The sequence below is a fragment of the Danio rerio genome, chromosome 8 (assembly GCF_052040795.2).
Source record: "Danio rerio strain M-AB ecotype USA chromosome 8, GRCz13ab, whole genome shotgun sequence".
In the NCBI taxonomy this organism is placed as follows: Eukaryota; Metazoa; Chordata; class Actinopteri; order Cypriniformes; family Danionidae; genus Danio; species Danio rerio.
The window spans coordinates 24201643-24216965 of NC_141028.1; the positions used below are offsets into that span (position 1 = coordinate 24201643).

At 36.9% G+C, this 15323-nt stretch overlaps 1 protein-coding gene across 8 annotated transcripts in view; it reads right to left on the reverse strand.

Moving 5' to 3' along the window:
- nphp4 (nephronophthisis 4) overlaps positions 1-15323 on the reverse strand; it is a 284225-nt gene that overhangs the window by 237855 nt on the left and 31047 nt on the right. For all 8 annotated transcript variants that reach the window (XM_087264575.1, XM_087264571.1, XM_087264574.1 and 5 more), the window contains exons 3-4: positions 3709-3878; positions 1113-1177 (exon numbers count right to left, since the gene is read on the reverse strand). In XM_087264575.1, the coding sequence (XP_087120701.1) occupies positions 1113-1177; positions 3709-3878 (235 nt within the window). The remainder of the gene's footprint in view (positions 1-1112; positions 1178-3708; positions 3879-15323) is intronic.

A 15323-nucleotide genomic window follows, 5' to 3' on the forward strand; every position in this document is an offset into this window, starting at 1 on the left:
CCAGAAATAGTAAACTATCCTGGATCCTTTGGCATACTCTTTTTAACATACTATGATTTAGGACATACTAGCTCTATTTTCAAATACTACTAATAATAATAATAAATTTTATTTGTAATGCGCTTTTCTTAAACTCAAAGCGCTACAGGCAAAAATACTAGCAACACAAGGCAAGCAAACAGCCAGCAATAAAAGATGCAATTAAACAATAAAAATATGAACCATAAGACTGATAAAAAAAAGTTAACAAAATGATTATCCTAAAGTTAAAAGCAATGCTAAAAAGGTGAGTCTTAAAAAGTTTCTTAAAACAGTCCAGAGAGGCAGCATTCCTAATGCTAATGGGGAGTGCATTCCACAGCTTAGGCGCACTGTGAGAAAGCCCTCCCACCCATGGTCTTAAGTTAACTCAGTGGCTGATACAAGGTAAGTCCCGATGCAGAACGAAGACTGAATATTAACTAGTATTTAGGATGGATAGTATGTGAATTGGGACGCACCACAGGAAATGCCAATCGATGGCAAATCTCTATAGCATAGGATAAACATAGGATATAATTGCTTCCATTTGATTCAACGAGATTAATAAACACATGACCACGACAACATATGGTTTATCAGAGTTCTTCATATAATATTTTCCTGATAAAATGTATGTAATGATGCAATGCCTTTGTCACTGTTTAAAAATGCTATTATATAAATATGTTGCATGATTTATTTTGTGTAAGAAGACGCATCATTTCACAGGACACTGGATTAAAGCTATGAAGTATATTTTTGACAAAAAACGTCATTATACAGTATGTGGTATTTGTTTGTGCTTTCATGTTTAACACTACCAACATTTACTACAGCCATATTCCAACCCCCCGATACCTTCATTAAACTTCTGAATACAAATGAAGACATTCTAGATAAAATCCGAGAGCTCTCTCAACCAGAAAAATGACTTTATTCAATAGGAATCTAATCAAGCTGCAAGACTTTTTCAATAGTTTCTTCTCAGGATTAACTGCTGATTTAATGCTGTTTTACAAATTTGACTATTTGAGTCCACTATTTGTTTAAGAGAACTGAGTGGCTAACAGTGCGGTCAGAGTTGCACTTACACTGCAGAGGGTCTTTCAGTGTTGGGTGCAGGAGAGCTCTGGGGGTCCCATGGAACAGATTCAGCCTAAAAAGAAACATGGTTGTTAATAGTAATAATTAAAAAAAGACCAAAATATTATGTTCTAAACATTGTGCAACAGATCAAATAAACACCACCAGTATATAATGTATGTGATCAGTAGGTTTTATTTAACACAAATGTTTTAAATCAATAAGAAAATACTAAAGTAAAAGTTAGGTACCGCTTTAGTTTAGGTCATAATTCCTGATTGTTAACTACTGGCTTATTACCTGCCTATTGTTAGGATATTAACTGTTCATTAGTAGTTATAAATTATGATCTTATTCTACCCAACTACCACCTAACTAGCTAATTAGTAGTTTATTAAGCTAGTAGTGTTAGTGTGACCTAAACCAAGTGTCACCAAAATTTATGATGCTTTTGAATTGTCTAAAAAAAAAACACACTTGAATCATATTTTATGATTCACATCTAGTATCCTTTTCCAACTCACGTTAAATTTTAAAAGGGTAATGATTTAACAATTTACTTATGCTTAATAAGGGTGTCACGATCCTCCAAATCCTCGATTTGATTACATTTTTGATTCTAAAGGCACGATTCGATTCGATTTTGGATCATGAATAATTAATTAATGACCAATTAATTATTTGTAGCCTACTGTTTAAACTACCTGACCTGGATGGTCTTTGTTTTACCCATAAACAAATCATACAGTAAATGAATAAAGACAAGATACACACATAATTACCACCTGTCAATCACTTTTTCTGCGGGACTCGTGAATAGGCAGTGATCTGTGTCGTTATAATGGCGTCGGTAAAAAAGACGCACAACCAACAGGAACCAGCCAACAGTATCTGAGGTGTTCGCTAAAATGACTAAGTACAAGTGAGTGAAAGATTGAAGCAGTCCTCTGACTGCCTGGACCTGCTGTCTCGAGCGCAAGGCTGTATGTGCGTCTGTGTCTGTGTGGTCACGTGATGTGCATTTTCAGAGGCAGAGAGGAAGGAGGGCTGCTCACAAATGCCACACGCAACTGTGGATGTCAAATCGTTGTCGTTCTAAAATGCCATTTAAAAACAAAGACAGTGTAATCAGGGCCTGAGTGTGTACTTTTCGCGAGCGGATTTGCAACGGGGGCGGGCGGAGGTCTATCGCACGAACCGTACGTAATACGTACAAACCAGAGCTTGCAAAACTGTGTTTTTTTGTCGACAACACGAACGTTGTCAACATAACTCACTGGAAATCCAAAATGCTTAAACACCGGCGACTTCATTAAAAAAGGAGAGGGTTTAAGTTCTCTCGACGGGTCTCCTGCTTCTGCAGTTTAACAAGCACTTCAACAAGCCTGTTTTTTTTCCTGCTTGGCAAGCCAAGCTGACATGGGGGCGTGGCAGCATCGACGATTCTATTTTTTGATTCGATAATCGAAATTGAGCATAAATTTCGATCGATTTCGATTTAAAATCAAAATCATGACACCCCTAATGCTTAATAAATTATTCATAGCAATAGTAGTTATTATAAAGTGTTACAAAAAATATATATATAAAAGAATATTTTTTTATTTAGATTTCATAATATGTAACATTTAAACATAATTAACATAATTACAATGTCTACTGTATATTTGATTTGATATCATAAGAGGCTAGTGGCAATAAGGTGAAACGGTGTAGAAGCACTGTTACAGTCACCAGCGATCTAACTACTGCAGATTGCTGAGGAACTGCAACTCTGCCACCAACTGGACTAGAAGCCACAGCATGCACCGCGCACACACACACACACCTGTTCCTAATCTTGTCTGATTGCGAACACTCAGAGCTGAAGCTGTTCAAGGACCCAAAACACAAACTATTTATACACCACATTTGCTTATATACATGGCTGCGTGTTGTTTGTTTGTTTGTTTTATTAGTTAAAACAAACCTGTAAATCTATGTAGTATTTTCATTTCCTTGTCTAGCTGTGTTTTTTGATTCTTCTGTTTTATGTTATCTACTCCGAGCCTTGTTCCTAGTTTATCTGATCTTTCTCTGGTTTTGACGACATGCCCGTTTATCGACGACGACTTCCGGATTATCTATATATACCCAACTGCTCCTGTTGTAAACCCTTGCCCTATTTACAATAATTGTAAATAAATCCGCATTTGGATTCGCACCACTGCGAAAGCCTCCTTCAGTTACAAGCACTTAATTTTCTAAAGTATAATGAATGAAATTCTTTGCAAAAAATGTCATAAGCCAAAATAAACTCAAGAAAAAAGTAAGAACTGTTCCAACTCATTTCTGAAGTCAGATATGCTGTATCTGCTGTTGAACAGATTATCTTCATTGTTCAGTGTGACACAGAGAACATGAAATTACAGAGTCATTAAAAGAGTTATGAGAGCTACACAATTAGCTCTCTCTTCAACTGAATAGCAAGCCAATTATAACAAACCCACTTTACTCGTTACTGCTTCCAGAATTTGCTTCATGGTCAATAAGACTTACAGGAGTTTCATCTTTCTCACTCAAGAAAATGTCCATTGTGTACTCTTGTGAGGTAGTGGCCATTACCTGTCCTCCCCCTGAGAGACGCTGGACTCTGCGTGACCTGTGAAGAGCTGGAGGAGTCCAAAACCTGACCCCACTGCTTCCTGGGAACCGTCTGCCCGGGTAGACAGAGACACCAGCTCTACCACTGCCATCACTGAGCTCAAACACAGGGAAGTGTGAAAGTACACAACCTATAGAAAGACAAAGGCAGGGTTACACTTTTTATAACAGAGGAAGTGATGTTTGTTTGGAAAATGGAAAATGTATTTCAATAGCGCTTTTGGTGGTACACACTGTTTTAAAGTAGCTGTATAGAGAGCCATGATGTTATAGGGACAACTGACACAAATAAATATTCCTCCTTTGCTGGTTCCAAACCTGTACACACTTTTTTTTTTTTAACAAAAAAAGAAGATATTTTGTGTAGAACCAAACAATTGATTGTAGCTGTTGACTTCTATTGTATTTTTCTCTCACCTACTATGGAAGTCAAAGGCTACCGCCAACTTTCTGGTTAATACCATGCTTCAAAATGTCTTCCTTTGATTTCAACAGAGTAAGTAAGGAACTCATACAGGTTTGGAACAAATGTAGGGTGAATAAACAGCAGAGCGGCCATTTTTGGGTAAACTACTTCTTTAGTATTTATAATATCCATTATATTTTAATATCTAATAAAGTACCTTTCCTTAATATTTGGTCTGATATTCTAGTTTAGAGCTCAATGTAGAGCTGTGCAATACAAACAGCCAAGCTTTGCTATACAATACTCTATTTGTTGCTTTATGTGATTATAGAAAGTAGAAAAATTAAGCTATAAAAATGATTAAATTCAGCACTACAATGAAGGGTGTGTTGCCATTTATGATATAATTTTGAAAATATGTGCTTTTTGATTACAGCACTGTCTAAAAAAAGCTTGATAGTATTATACCTTTGAAAATGATCACTTTATTGATCTTTTAAAGAGTAAACCAAATATAAACCAATCACAATATAAACCTATACAAAGCAAATCACACTGGAGCAACTCAATGCATTTATGCATGTAGACATGGTCAAGATGATCTGCTGCAGTTCAAACTGAGCATCAGAATAGGGAAAAAAAAGTGATTTAAGTGACTTTGAACGTGGCATGGTTGTTGGTGCCAGACGGGCTGGTCTAAGTATTTCAGAAACTGCTGATCTACTGGGATTTTCATGCACAACCCTCTCTAGGGTTTACTGAGAATGGTCCGAAAAAGAGAAAATATCCAGTGAGCGGCAGTTCTGTGGGTGCAAATGCGTTGTTGATGCCAGAGGTCAGAGTAGAATGGCCAGACTGGTTCTAGTTGATAAAAAGGCAACAGTAACTAAAATAACCACTCAATACAACCGAGATATGCAGAAGAGAATCTCTGAACGAGCAATACATCCAACCTTGAGGCAGATGGGCTACAGCAGCAAAAGACCACCACGGGTGCCACTACTGTCAGCTAAGAACAGGAAACTGTGACTACAATATTATTATATTTTATTTTCTTAGCACACTATGGGCCCTTTAGTACCAATTGAGCATCATGTCAACACCACAGCCTACCTGAGTATTGCTGCTGACCATGTCCATCCCTTTATTACGACGGTGTGCCTATAATCACCAGATCTCAATCCAATAGAGCACCTTTTGGATGTGGTGGAACAGGAGATTTGCATCTATGGAGTTGCAGACAACAAATCTGCAGGAACTGCGTGATGCTAGCATGTCAATATGGGCCAAAATCTCTGAGGAAGATTTCCAGTACCTTGTTTAATCTATGCCACAAAGGATTAAGGCAGTTCTGAAGGCAAAAGTGGGTCTAACCCAGTACTAGAAAGGTGTACCTAATAAAGTGACCATTGAGTGTATAATCACAGAGGGTTTTTTTTTTTCAAGTTCATTCACATTGAGATGTAATTCTGCTTGTGCAGCAGAACCGGAGGTATTGTTATGTATGTCCACAACACAAGCCCTGAGGGAAGAATTACCCAAGAGTAATACTTAGGGTTAGGAGTTCAGAAAAAGTCCTAGAAACCCCCTAACCTTACATTCAAGCAGTAATAAAAGTGCTACTTGCTTTGACAAACACCACTAATAAAAACAGCACACAAAGAAATCTGAGGTGAGAAGGTGAGAAAACAGAGAGAGAAACACAAGGTTATGAACATAAAAAAATATGGCAAAAAGTGAGAAACTATGTAGGAGGAAGATTAAACCTGCAAAAAGGAGCTAAAGAAATGTCTAGACATAATGATTTGTTTTTTAAAAAAAGCACACAGAGTCCTGGTCTGACATCCTGTGGTTCTCGGAAGAATCTGGCCGGGGATGTCTGAGAAAGCGCAGGTCATCTCTCACGATTTACACCAGCTCAAACTGTCTCTGCAGAAACGACAAATCTCTCATACACGCACGGGTTCTCTCCCAGACTGTTTAGCCCAAGGAAATACTCATTTCCCAGAATAACAATCTTTTCTCACTTAAAGCTTTGAAGCCAAACGAGAGATGCAGGCGCCCATTAAAGTCTAGCAACCACTGAAGCAGTTTAACAATTATAAGAAACACCTACTAACACCACACCAATCAATAACAACAGCAGCGCTCATTATGCAGAAGGGGCTTCTAGGAAAAATAACAATACAACTTGATCTACACAAACATCAAAGAAAAGAATTCTGCGAAATCGGCTAAAGAGCACAGCATAATCAATACTAGCACCCTGCACACGCAGCACAGCAAGACACGTTTACTTAGGTCATTTGTATGCATTATTCAAACTCGGTTATACATCTGAAAACCAATAAGACAACCTTATCTTTGTCATGTAACTGTAATTAGGAGACTATGTTTTCACAGCCTGTTTAAAAGAGATAGCTGCCATGTTTTAAGTGGTGGAGGATTGTACAGGTTTGTTTGTTGTGTTGTGCAAAATTCCAAAAACCTGCATTTTTCTGCCTTATTTTAATGCTTAAAGGTGACAAATTGTGTATTGATGCGTTGTGTTAAATTGTGTTTTGATACCTACATAGGTGGTATGTAGCTTAGACAACTGTAAAATTCCTGATACGCTCATTTATAACCAGAGGAATTACCCCTAAAATTAAAAGTTGGATTTTGATCATATTTGGAACAGTCATGAATATTAATAAACACTGCTCTGATGCTCTACAACAGTTTTTTCAGTGGATTTTACACTCACAAGAAACGATGGTGTTTGAAGCTTACGGTATATCATTTCCATGTACTGAACTCTTACTGTCATTATATTCCCATTTATTGTACCTTTAAAGTCCGTGAGACCTTAAATTTTGCAATGTTTATTTTGCTCGAAAACAAAGTACAGTTAAATTCCTTAGAACATGAGAACAGTCTGATAAAGAGAAAAGACACGACTGGGTGACACTGCTGTAAGCTGAGAAAAGGAAATTGAGAGTACAATTCACCAAAATCTAGCAATTAAAAAAGATTGATTGCTGCTAAAAACTTCAGATAGGTGTAAAATGAGGCATAAATGACATGAAAACATAGATCCATTCTACCTTGTATCGACAATTCAGACTAGTAGAGGTGTATCATAATGGGGAGATTTTTCTTGGCGCACTTAGTACCATCTGGGCTTTGTTTAAATGTCACAGTACGGCTGATCATGTTCATCCCTTTTTGACCACAGTGGACACATATTGTGATGCTACTTTCAGCAGGATAATGTGCCATATGTCACAAAGCTCAAATCCCAAACTGCTTTCTTGTACATGACAATAAGTTCACTATACTCAAACCGCCTCTGCAGTCACTAGATTTCAATGCAATAGAGCACCTTTGGGATGTGGTAAAATGGCAGATTTATCTATCTTGCAGATCTATCGAACCTGCAGTATGCGACAATGTTCATATAGACTGCAATCACTGTTTCTAACAACAGTCCAAAAAAAGAATGAAGCCAGTTCTAAAGGCAAAAAGAGGTACTAACATATAAATAAACCTTTTACACAGGAGAACCTTCAATGAAAAATTCTACCATAATGTCCTTCCCTGTGACAGTCACTGTATTTCAATTCCTGAGTCTTCAGATCATAAATCTTTAATGGAGCCTACAGCCCTTTATGCTTGGAAAATTCAAGCTCCTAAAATATCTCTCTACAAAGATTTAAATCTGTCCATTTACAAGTGATTCAACAGCATCCAGAAGTGCTCCAGATGATTTTATTTTTTTTTTTTGGGAGGGTTGGATATGTGGGTCGATGATGCTCTTAAAATCAGACCACAAGAGCTTCTGCTAAGTTTGGGTTGTGTGGGTTGAAAGGGTTTTAAACATGAGGATGCATAGCAGAGGTCGTGCCATTGTTTGAATTCACACTACTTACAGGCAGTAAAGTAGGATATAATAAAGTACAGGTTCATAGAGATCATTTAAAAAACGAAACTCAAAAATTATTAAATAAAAACATAGGTGCTTCTGAAGTGGATTGATTCAAGATTTTTGTACTACAAATGCTAAAGAAATCAGAATTATTAGCCCCCTTTTGATTTTTTTCTCTCATTTTCTTGTCAACTTAGTCCCTTTATTAATCCGGGGTCACCACAGCGGAATGAACCGGCAACTTATCCAGCAGGTTTTTATGCAGCGGATGCCCTTCCAGCCGCAACCCATCTCTGGGAAACATACACACACACACGCACACACACACACACACACACACACACACACACACACACACACACACACACACACACACACACACACACACACACACACACACACACACACACACTATGGACACTTTAGCCTACCCAATTCACCTGTACCGCATGTCTTTGGACTGTGGGGGAAACCGGAGCAAACTCCTCACACAAACAACATCTGAGCCGAGGTTTGAACCAGCAACCCAGCGACCTTCTTGCTGTGAGGCGACAGCACTACCTACTGCGCCACTACGTCGCCCCCTTTTGATTTTTTTTTTCTTTTTTTAAATATTTGCTAATTATTACCAGAGCAAGGAAATGTTCACAGTATTTCCTATAACTTTTACCTCTGGAAAAAGTCTTTTTTTTTTTTTTGGTTAGAATAAAAGCATTTTTTAATATTTTTAAAGCCATTTTAAGGTCAATATTATTAGCCCCCTTAAGCTGTATTCTTTTTCGATAGTCTTCAGAACAAACCAACATTACAGTAACTTGTCTAATTACCTAATGTAACATGACAGTGTAATGCTGGACAACAGAGTGAGGATCCTTATGCAAGTATTGAACATGATGGTCAGGCAAACAAAGGTCAGTACAGAAATGAAAACAGATGTGTATGGGCAATCTAGAGTAGTCAAAATAGCAGGCAAGTGGTCAGAAGTCAGGCAGCATACAGGAATGATTAAACAAAACAAAGCAAGGTCTAACACGGAAAGCAAGGCAAAGGAAAATGCGTCCTACTGTTCCCTTACAGGATAAAAGACTCAGCAACTGTGTGTGTGTCTGTGCTCTTTTAAATAGTCCATGAATCAGTTTATGAGCAGCTTCAGCAGTGTGTCTATTCAAGAGACTAGGAGCAGATGTGCATGTGTGATGCATGACTGGATCTTTAGTTCATAACCAGATTTGTAGTTTGCATGAATGTTAATGATATCCAGTGAACTATGGTGGTTAGATCGCTGGTGATAGTGACACCTAACTTGCCTAGTTTACCTTATTAATTTAGTTAAGCCTTTAAATTGCTCTTTAAGCTGTATAGAGGGGACTTGAAAAATATCTAATGAAATATTATGTACTGTCATCATGGCAAAGATAAAAAAAAAATCAGTTATTAGAAATGAGTTGAAAAAATCTTCTTTTAGTGAAACAGAAAATGGGTGAAAAAATAAACAGTGGGGCTAATAATTCACTTCAACTGTGAGTAATAAAAATAAGTTTTTACCTACTGCTTATAAAAATAATCTACTTCCCTATCAAACCCTCCCAGAAATCATACCATGCTGAAAAATTGTCTATATGCTGGAGAAAATGAGGAAATCAAAAGGCTAATCACTATCACATTTTCTGGGACTCCTCGGTTATTAAAAAATATTGTAAAGAAATACACAATGCTTTACAAAATATCTTTGAATCTGTGATGCCCTTTGATTGTAATGTTTTTTGGACATATACCTGAGGAATGCTTAAAAAAGGGTATGTATTTAATGAATAGTTGATTAGTGGCTGTCAAAAAGAGCATTACCAAAAATGGTTGTCACAAGAAAGTCCTACCCTAAATGCATGAATGGAAATTGCAATGGAAATTTATAAAATGGAGCAAATTACCACATTTGTAAATAAGAAAATGGAACAATTTATTTCATCCTGGGAAAAACTGACCAATTTCGCAACATCCTATAGACCTGAACCTTTTTGCTGACCTAAAATCGGAAGGATCACTCCATACATGTGCATAGTTTTTGTTACTGATGTGTATGTATATCTTATTTTACTTGTTTATTTATTTTTACTTATTATTTTACTTTTTCATTTTATTTATTTATTTACATTTTTTATCATTATTATGTATAACATTATTGTACATGCGCACAAAAAGGAAAGCATATATTGCTGAAAGAGAAAGTGCATGTACAGAATTTGTGCTTATATTTGTGAGTGTATTCAGATGTGTGATCTCTGACATGTATCTGATGTAAGTGTAAAACCATTAGATAAAATAAAAAATAAATAATTAAAATAAAATTTGGGGGATTTGGGGAATCTACAAAAAAATGTTACATCACTTTTAAAATGTACTACCTTCCAAAATCCAATGAGTTTATGGTCCATAAGATAAAACCTCCCTTAAGGCATTTCAAAAAGCAAAGGCTGAGGAATATCAGATTTCATTTTAAGTTATATAGCTGTTACAGTCTTGCTAGATCGAAATGCCTCTGAAGGTCAAACTCTATATTTCATATTTCAACTCTTCTGCATCAGTGTGTTCCAGCATGAAACAGGGGTCATGCAAAATTCAAAACAAAGCAAACTTCTCAAAAATGTCTCCTTTCATCTCTTTACCTGTCTTCTTATAACCTATGACATGTTCTTGTTTTGTTCTTACTCTGAACTTCAAATGAACCGAAGGGAGCCAGTAAACATTCTTATATGGATCTGTACTCCAAGTGTTTGCTTTCAAGTGGAAATAATGATTATTCAAAGTGTGGCTAAGATAATTTCCTCGGCTCATCATCAGCGACACTGGTTTCATCAGAGGTTTGGATATATATAATATTTCAGATGTAAATGGTAGTATCTTTTCTCTTTCACTCCCACTTTAAGACTGCGCTCACTGCTATAGAAACTGATGAGAAAAATCACATCAATGATAACGTCTTTTAAATCCATTTTTCTACAACGCACACTATCATGGGAGACCAAATATCTTTTGAATGTTCTCAAGACGCAGTGGACTGTTGATTAAGATTTGAAGAATAGTGTCTTTGCTTCTCTTAAATGCACACAAGTTATGATTTATTCTGTACTTGGTTCTGATATAAACATTGGATTCTATTAAAAAGCTGGTTTGGGTATGGATAAACAGACCAGTACTGATAGTGTATTTATTATAATGTTACAGCCGATTCCATAGTATTTTGTGTAAATAAATTAACAGAACATTAACAATTGTGATTTATAACATTAAAAAGTTCAGTATACAAATATTTTACTAATTGATTTTGAGATTAATTACCAGGGCTGCACAATATTAGAAAAATCTGACATTGCGATATTTTATTTTTCTACGATATATATTGCGATATTGAGTATAATTTCACCAGATGAAATGAATACAATGAATTTTGATGATTTTATAAGGGAGACCATCTTCAAAAGATGATACTGTACAAATAAAGTGCACAGTGCTTTATGATTATTTTGGACATTTAGCAATATTCAGATAGACAAATTTAATAATCAAATGTAAAATAACACTGTAGTTTTTATCATATATTTATTACATAAATACAATAAATCTTTCTTAAAGTTAGAAATGTCATTCCTTATGCCTGGATACTTTAATCTGACTTATAAAAAATGCTCAGTTGCAGGTACAGCTCCTAGTCACTTACAATACCAGTTCAACAGTGAAGATCCTGCGGTGAGATGATTGCAGATGCACATATTGCGCTGAATGCTGAAACGATGTATTGTGCAGCTCTACTAATTACTTTGACTATTAGACAAATACTACTACACTAAAATTATTTTATAGTAAAGTTGCAACTGATACAAAATGCGGGCGACGCAATGGCGCAGTAAGTAGTGCTGTCGCCTCACAGTAAGATGGTCGCTGATTCGAGCCTCGGCTAGGTCAGTTGGCGTTTCTGTGTGGAGTTTGCATGTTCTCCCTGCGTTCATGTGGGTTTCTTCCAGGTGCTCTGGTTTCCCCCTACAGTCCAAAGACATGCTGTACAGGTGATTTGGGTAGGCTAAATTGTCCATAGAGTATGAGTATGAATGATTGTGTGTGGATCTTTCCCAGAGATGGGTTGCGGCTGGAAGGGCATCCTCTGTGTAAAAACAAATGTGCTGGATAAGTTGGCAGTTCATTCTGCTTTGGCAACCCCTGATTAATAAAGGGACTAAGCCGAAAAGAAAATGAATGAATAAACACCACTGGAGTGAATTTAAGCCTTAATTTATGATTGCTTGTGGTTGGTCCTGGACGATTCCTAAGTCACTATAAATACCCTAAATTCCAAAAGCCATATTCGTTTTGAAGAATCCCCCCTTCCACCTCCTCCTTTCCTAGATGGGTGGCATAGTGGCCCAGTGGTTAGCACTGTTGCCTCACATCAAGAACGTCACTGGTCCTAGTCCTTACCAAGCCGTCATTTCTGTGCAGAGTTTACATGTTCTCCCCGTGCTCACATGGGTTTCCCCCGGGATCCCTGGTTTCCTCCCACTGTCCTAAAACATGCAACGCAGGTTATTTGACTAATCCAAATCGGCAGCATAGACATGCACCTATTAAGTAGTTATTTCTTAAGAGCAATCAATATCTGTTCATTAGCTATAGCAGGGGAGTTCTCGAGATCTACCTGAGCTCAAACTCCCCTCTCGCCTTGCAAACGGGAAGGAGCCCCGGGCTAGAGGATCTTATGACAGCATGCCAAACAAGCTTTATAATCAATCATTAGCTAAGTGTAAACTCTTGAAAATATATTAAATTACAATCATATGACAGAACATGGCTTTCTGTGGAGTCTAAGAGTATTCAAATACAAAAATGAAACATTCAAACGTAAAATATAATGGTCATTATTATATAAATAATTTTATACATTGTTATACAAATAATATATTTTATAATTTAATAATTAATGATTAAGCTAAACCTGCGATGTAATTATTGCGGATACATTGCAATATCGATGCTCAAACGATATATTGTTCAGCCCTAATAACAACATTTCCACAATATTTAGATATTAAGATTAACTTTTAATATGCTCACTTTAAAGTCTATCCTACATATATATATATATATATATATATATATATATATATATATATATATATATATATATACACACACATACACACATATGTAATAAAAGTGAGCATATTAAAAGTTCTTCTAAGTGAAATATTCAAGAAAATATTACATACAATCAAACATCCAGAATACCAAAAGAAAAATGCATTCAAAACAAATCCCCAGTGATCTAATATTAGCATACGCTTTGATCAAGCGCAGTTTAAGGTTAGCATTTTCAAACCCTCACGTATTCAAAAGGCTTGAACACGTCCAATTTTTGGAGCCTCTGACTCTCATTAGTGGCTAATAATCTGTAAACCGTGAATCCATTCGATGCTGAGGCGAGAACATTAGCTTAAAGACTGGACAGGCTGGCATTTCAAAACCCAAACACTTATCACACAATCAAGACCCCTAATTCTTTGCCAACCCCACAAACCCTCATAAAAATAAATAGGCTTCAGAAATGCTGGAGGAGATGCTGAGATTATCATTACGCAAATCTCCCCTCTCCTGCTCTTCACTAGCCAATCAGCAGACAGAGGATTCGGCTTCTGATCCGCTCTGCCAGAAATAGTTTGCACTCGTTTAGACGCACCCCCCAAAAAAAACGCAGTCAACAAATCATTAGTCGGGAACGAGTTGTGAAATATCCCTGTAAAATTCACAAGGGCAGCAAGTCCCAGTAAAGAAGCATTACAACATCGGTGCAGGTTTGAGGTTGTCATGCATAGAGAGAGGGATTATTGCTGGGCTCTTTTGTTGTTATGGGCTCATTAACAAAAAATGGGACCTTTTGAAGTACCGAGTTCAAGACTCTGTGAAAATGTTGCATTAGAGCTGCGAAAGTAACATGGCATATAAGTGCGTGTGTGTGTGTGTGTGTGCGTGTGTGTGTGTGTGTGTGTGTGTGTGTATGTGTGTGTATGAGAGGGAGAGAATCAAATGTATAAGCAGCAAAAAGCAGATAACAAAACACAGGCTCCAGGGACTCTAACTAACCTTGTGAAAGTGAATCATTGAGCGCAGGGCTCTTGCCGAGGGGCTTCTGCTGTCTGCTACTGCAGTCCAGTAGATGAGAAGCGGGAACGCTGCTGGTCTGGTAATATCTGAACATGGCATCTCACTGCTCGCTGATGGGGAAAATATCAGCTACTATAGGGCTGACAAAGTTTAGCTGTTAACTTTAACTTTATAAAGCACTTAACTGTGTTCATGTAAGTCAACATTTGACATGAACTTAACATAACAATGTAAAAATAACCCATTACCACCATTAATACAGGATAACCATTAATAATGTTTACTAAAACTAAATCTCTGAAATAAAACAAAATATAATCCATGAATAAAAAAAGTGCAATAGTTTTGGTTTTTTTCAGTTAATATTAGAAGTGGTGAGAAAACAAATGAAGAGTTCAGATGCAAAAACCTCTAAATGCCATGTGAAATTTTCCTCTAAAATGAGAATTTCAATCAGGCTCCTGTGTGTATGTTTGGTAATATCACTTTTATGGCAAAGAATAAGTCCTTTTCCTAGTCTTTAGGATGAAATATCTCAACATAAACAATGGAGGCTGAGAAAGAATGTTTATTTTCGATGGAAATTGCAGACGGCACTTAGAGGTTTTTGCATCTGAACTCTTCAAATATACCCTTGGCCTATTTTAGCTATATTTGGTGTGAGTGATGATGCAGAATTATCTAAAAATCAACGTACAGTCATTAGATTTACATTCTCCAGCCACTTTATCAAGTACACCTTACTAGTACCGTGTTAAACCCCCTTTTGCCTTTAGAACTGCCTTAATCCTTCCTGGCATGATTCAACAAGGTACTGGACATTTCCCTCAGAGATTTTGGTCCATATTGACATGATAGCATCAAGCAGTTGCTGCAGATTTGTCGGCTGCACATCCATGATGCGAATCTCCCATTCCACCACATCCAAAAGGTGCTCTATTGGATTGAGAGCTGGTGACTGTGGAGGCCATTTGAGTACAGTGAACTCATTGTCCTGTTCAAGAAACCATTCTGAGATGATTTGTGCTTTATGACAGGGCACATTATACTGCTGGAATTAGCCATCAAAAGATGGGTACACTGTGGTCATAAGGAGATGGACATTTTCTGTAA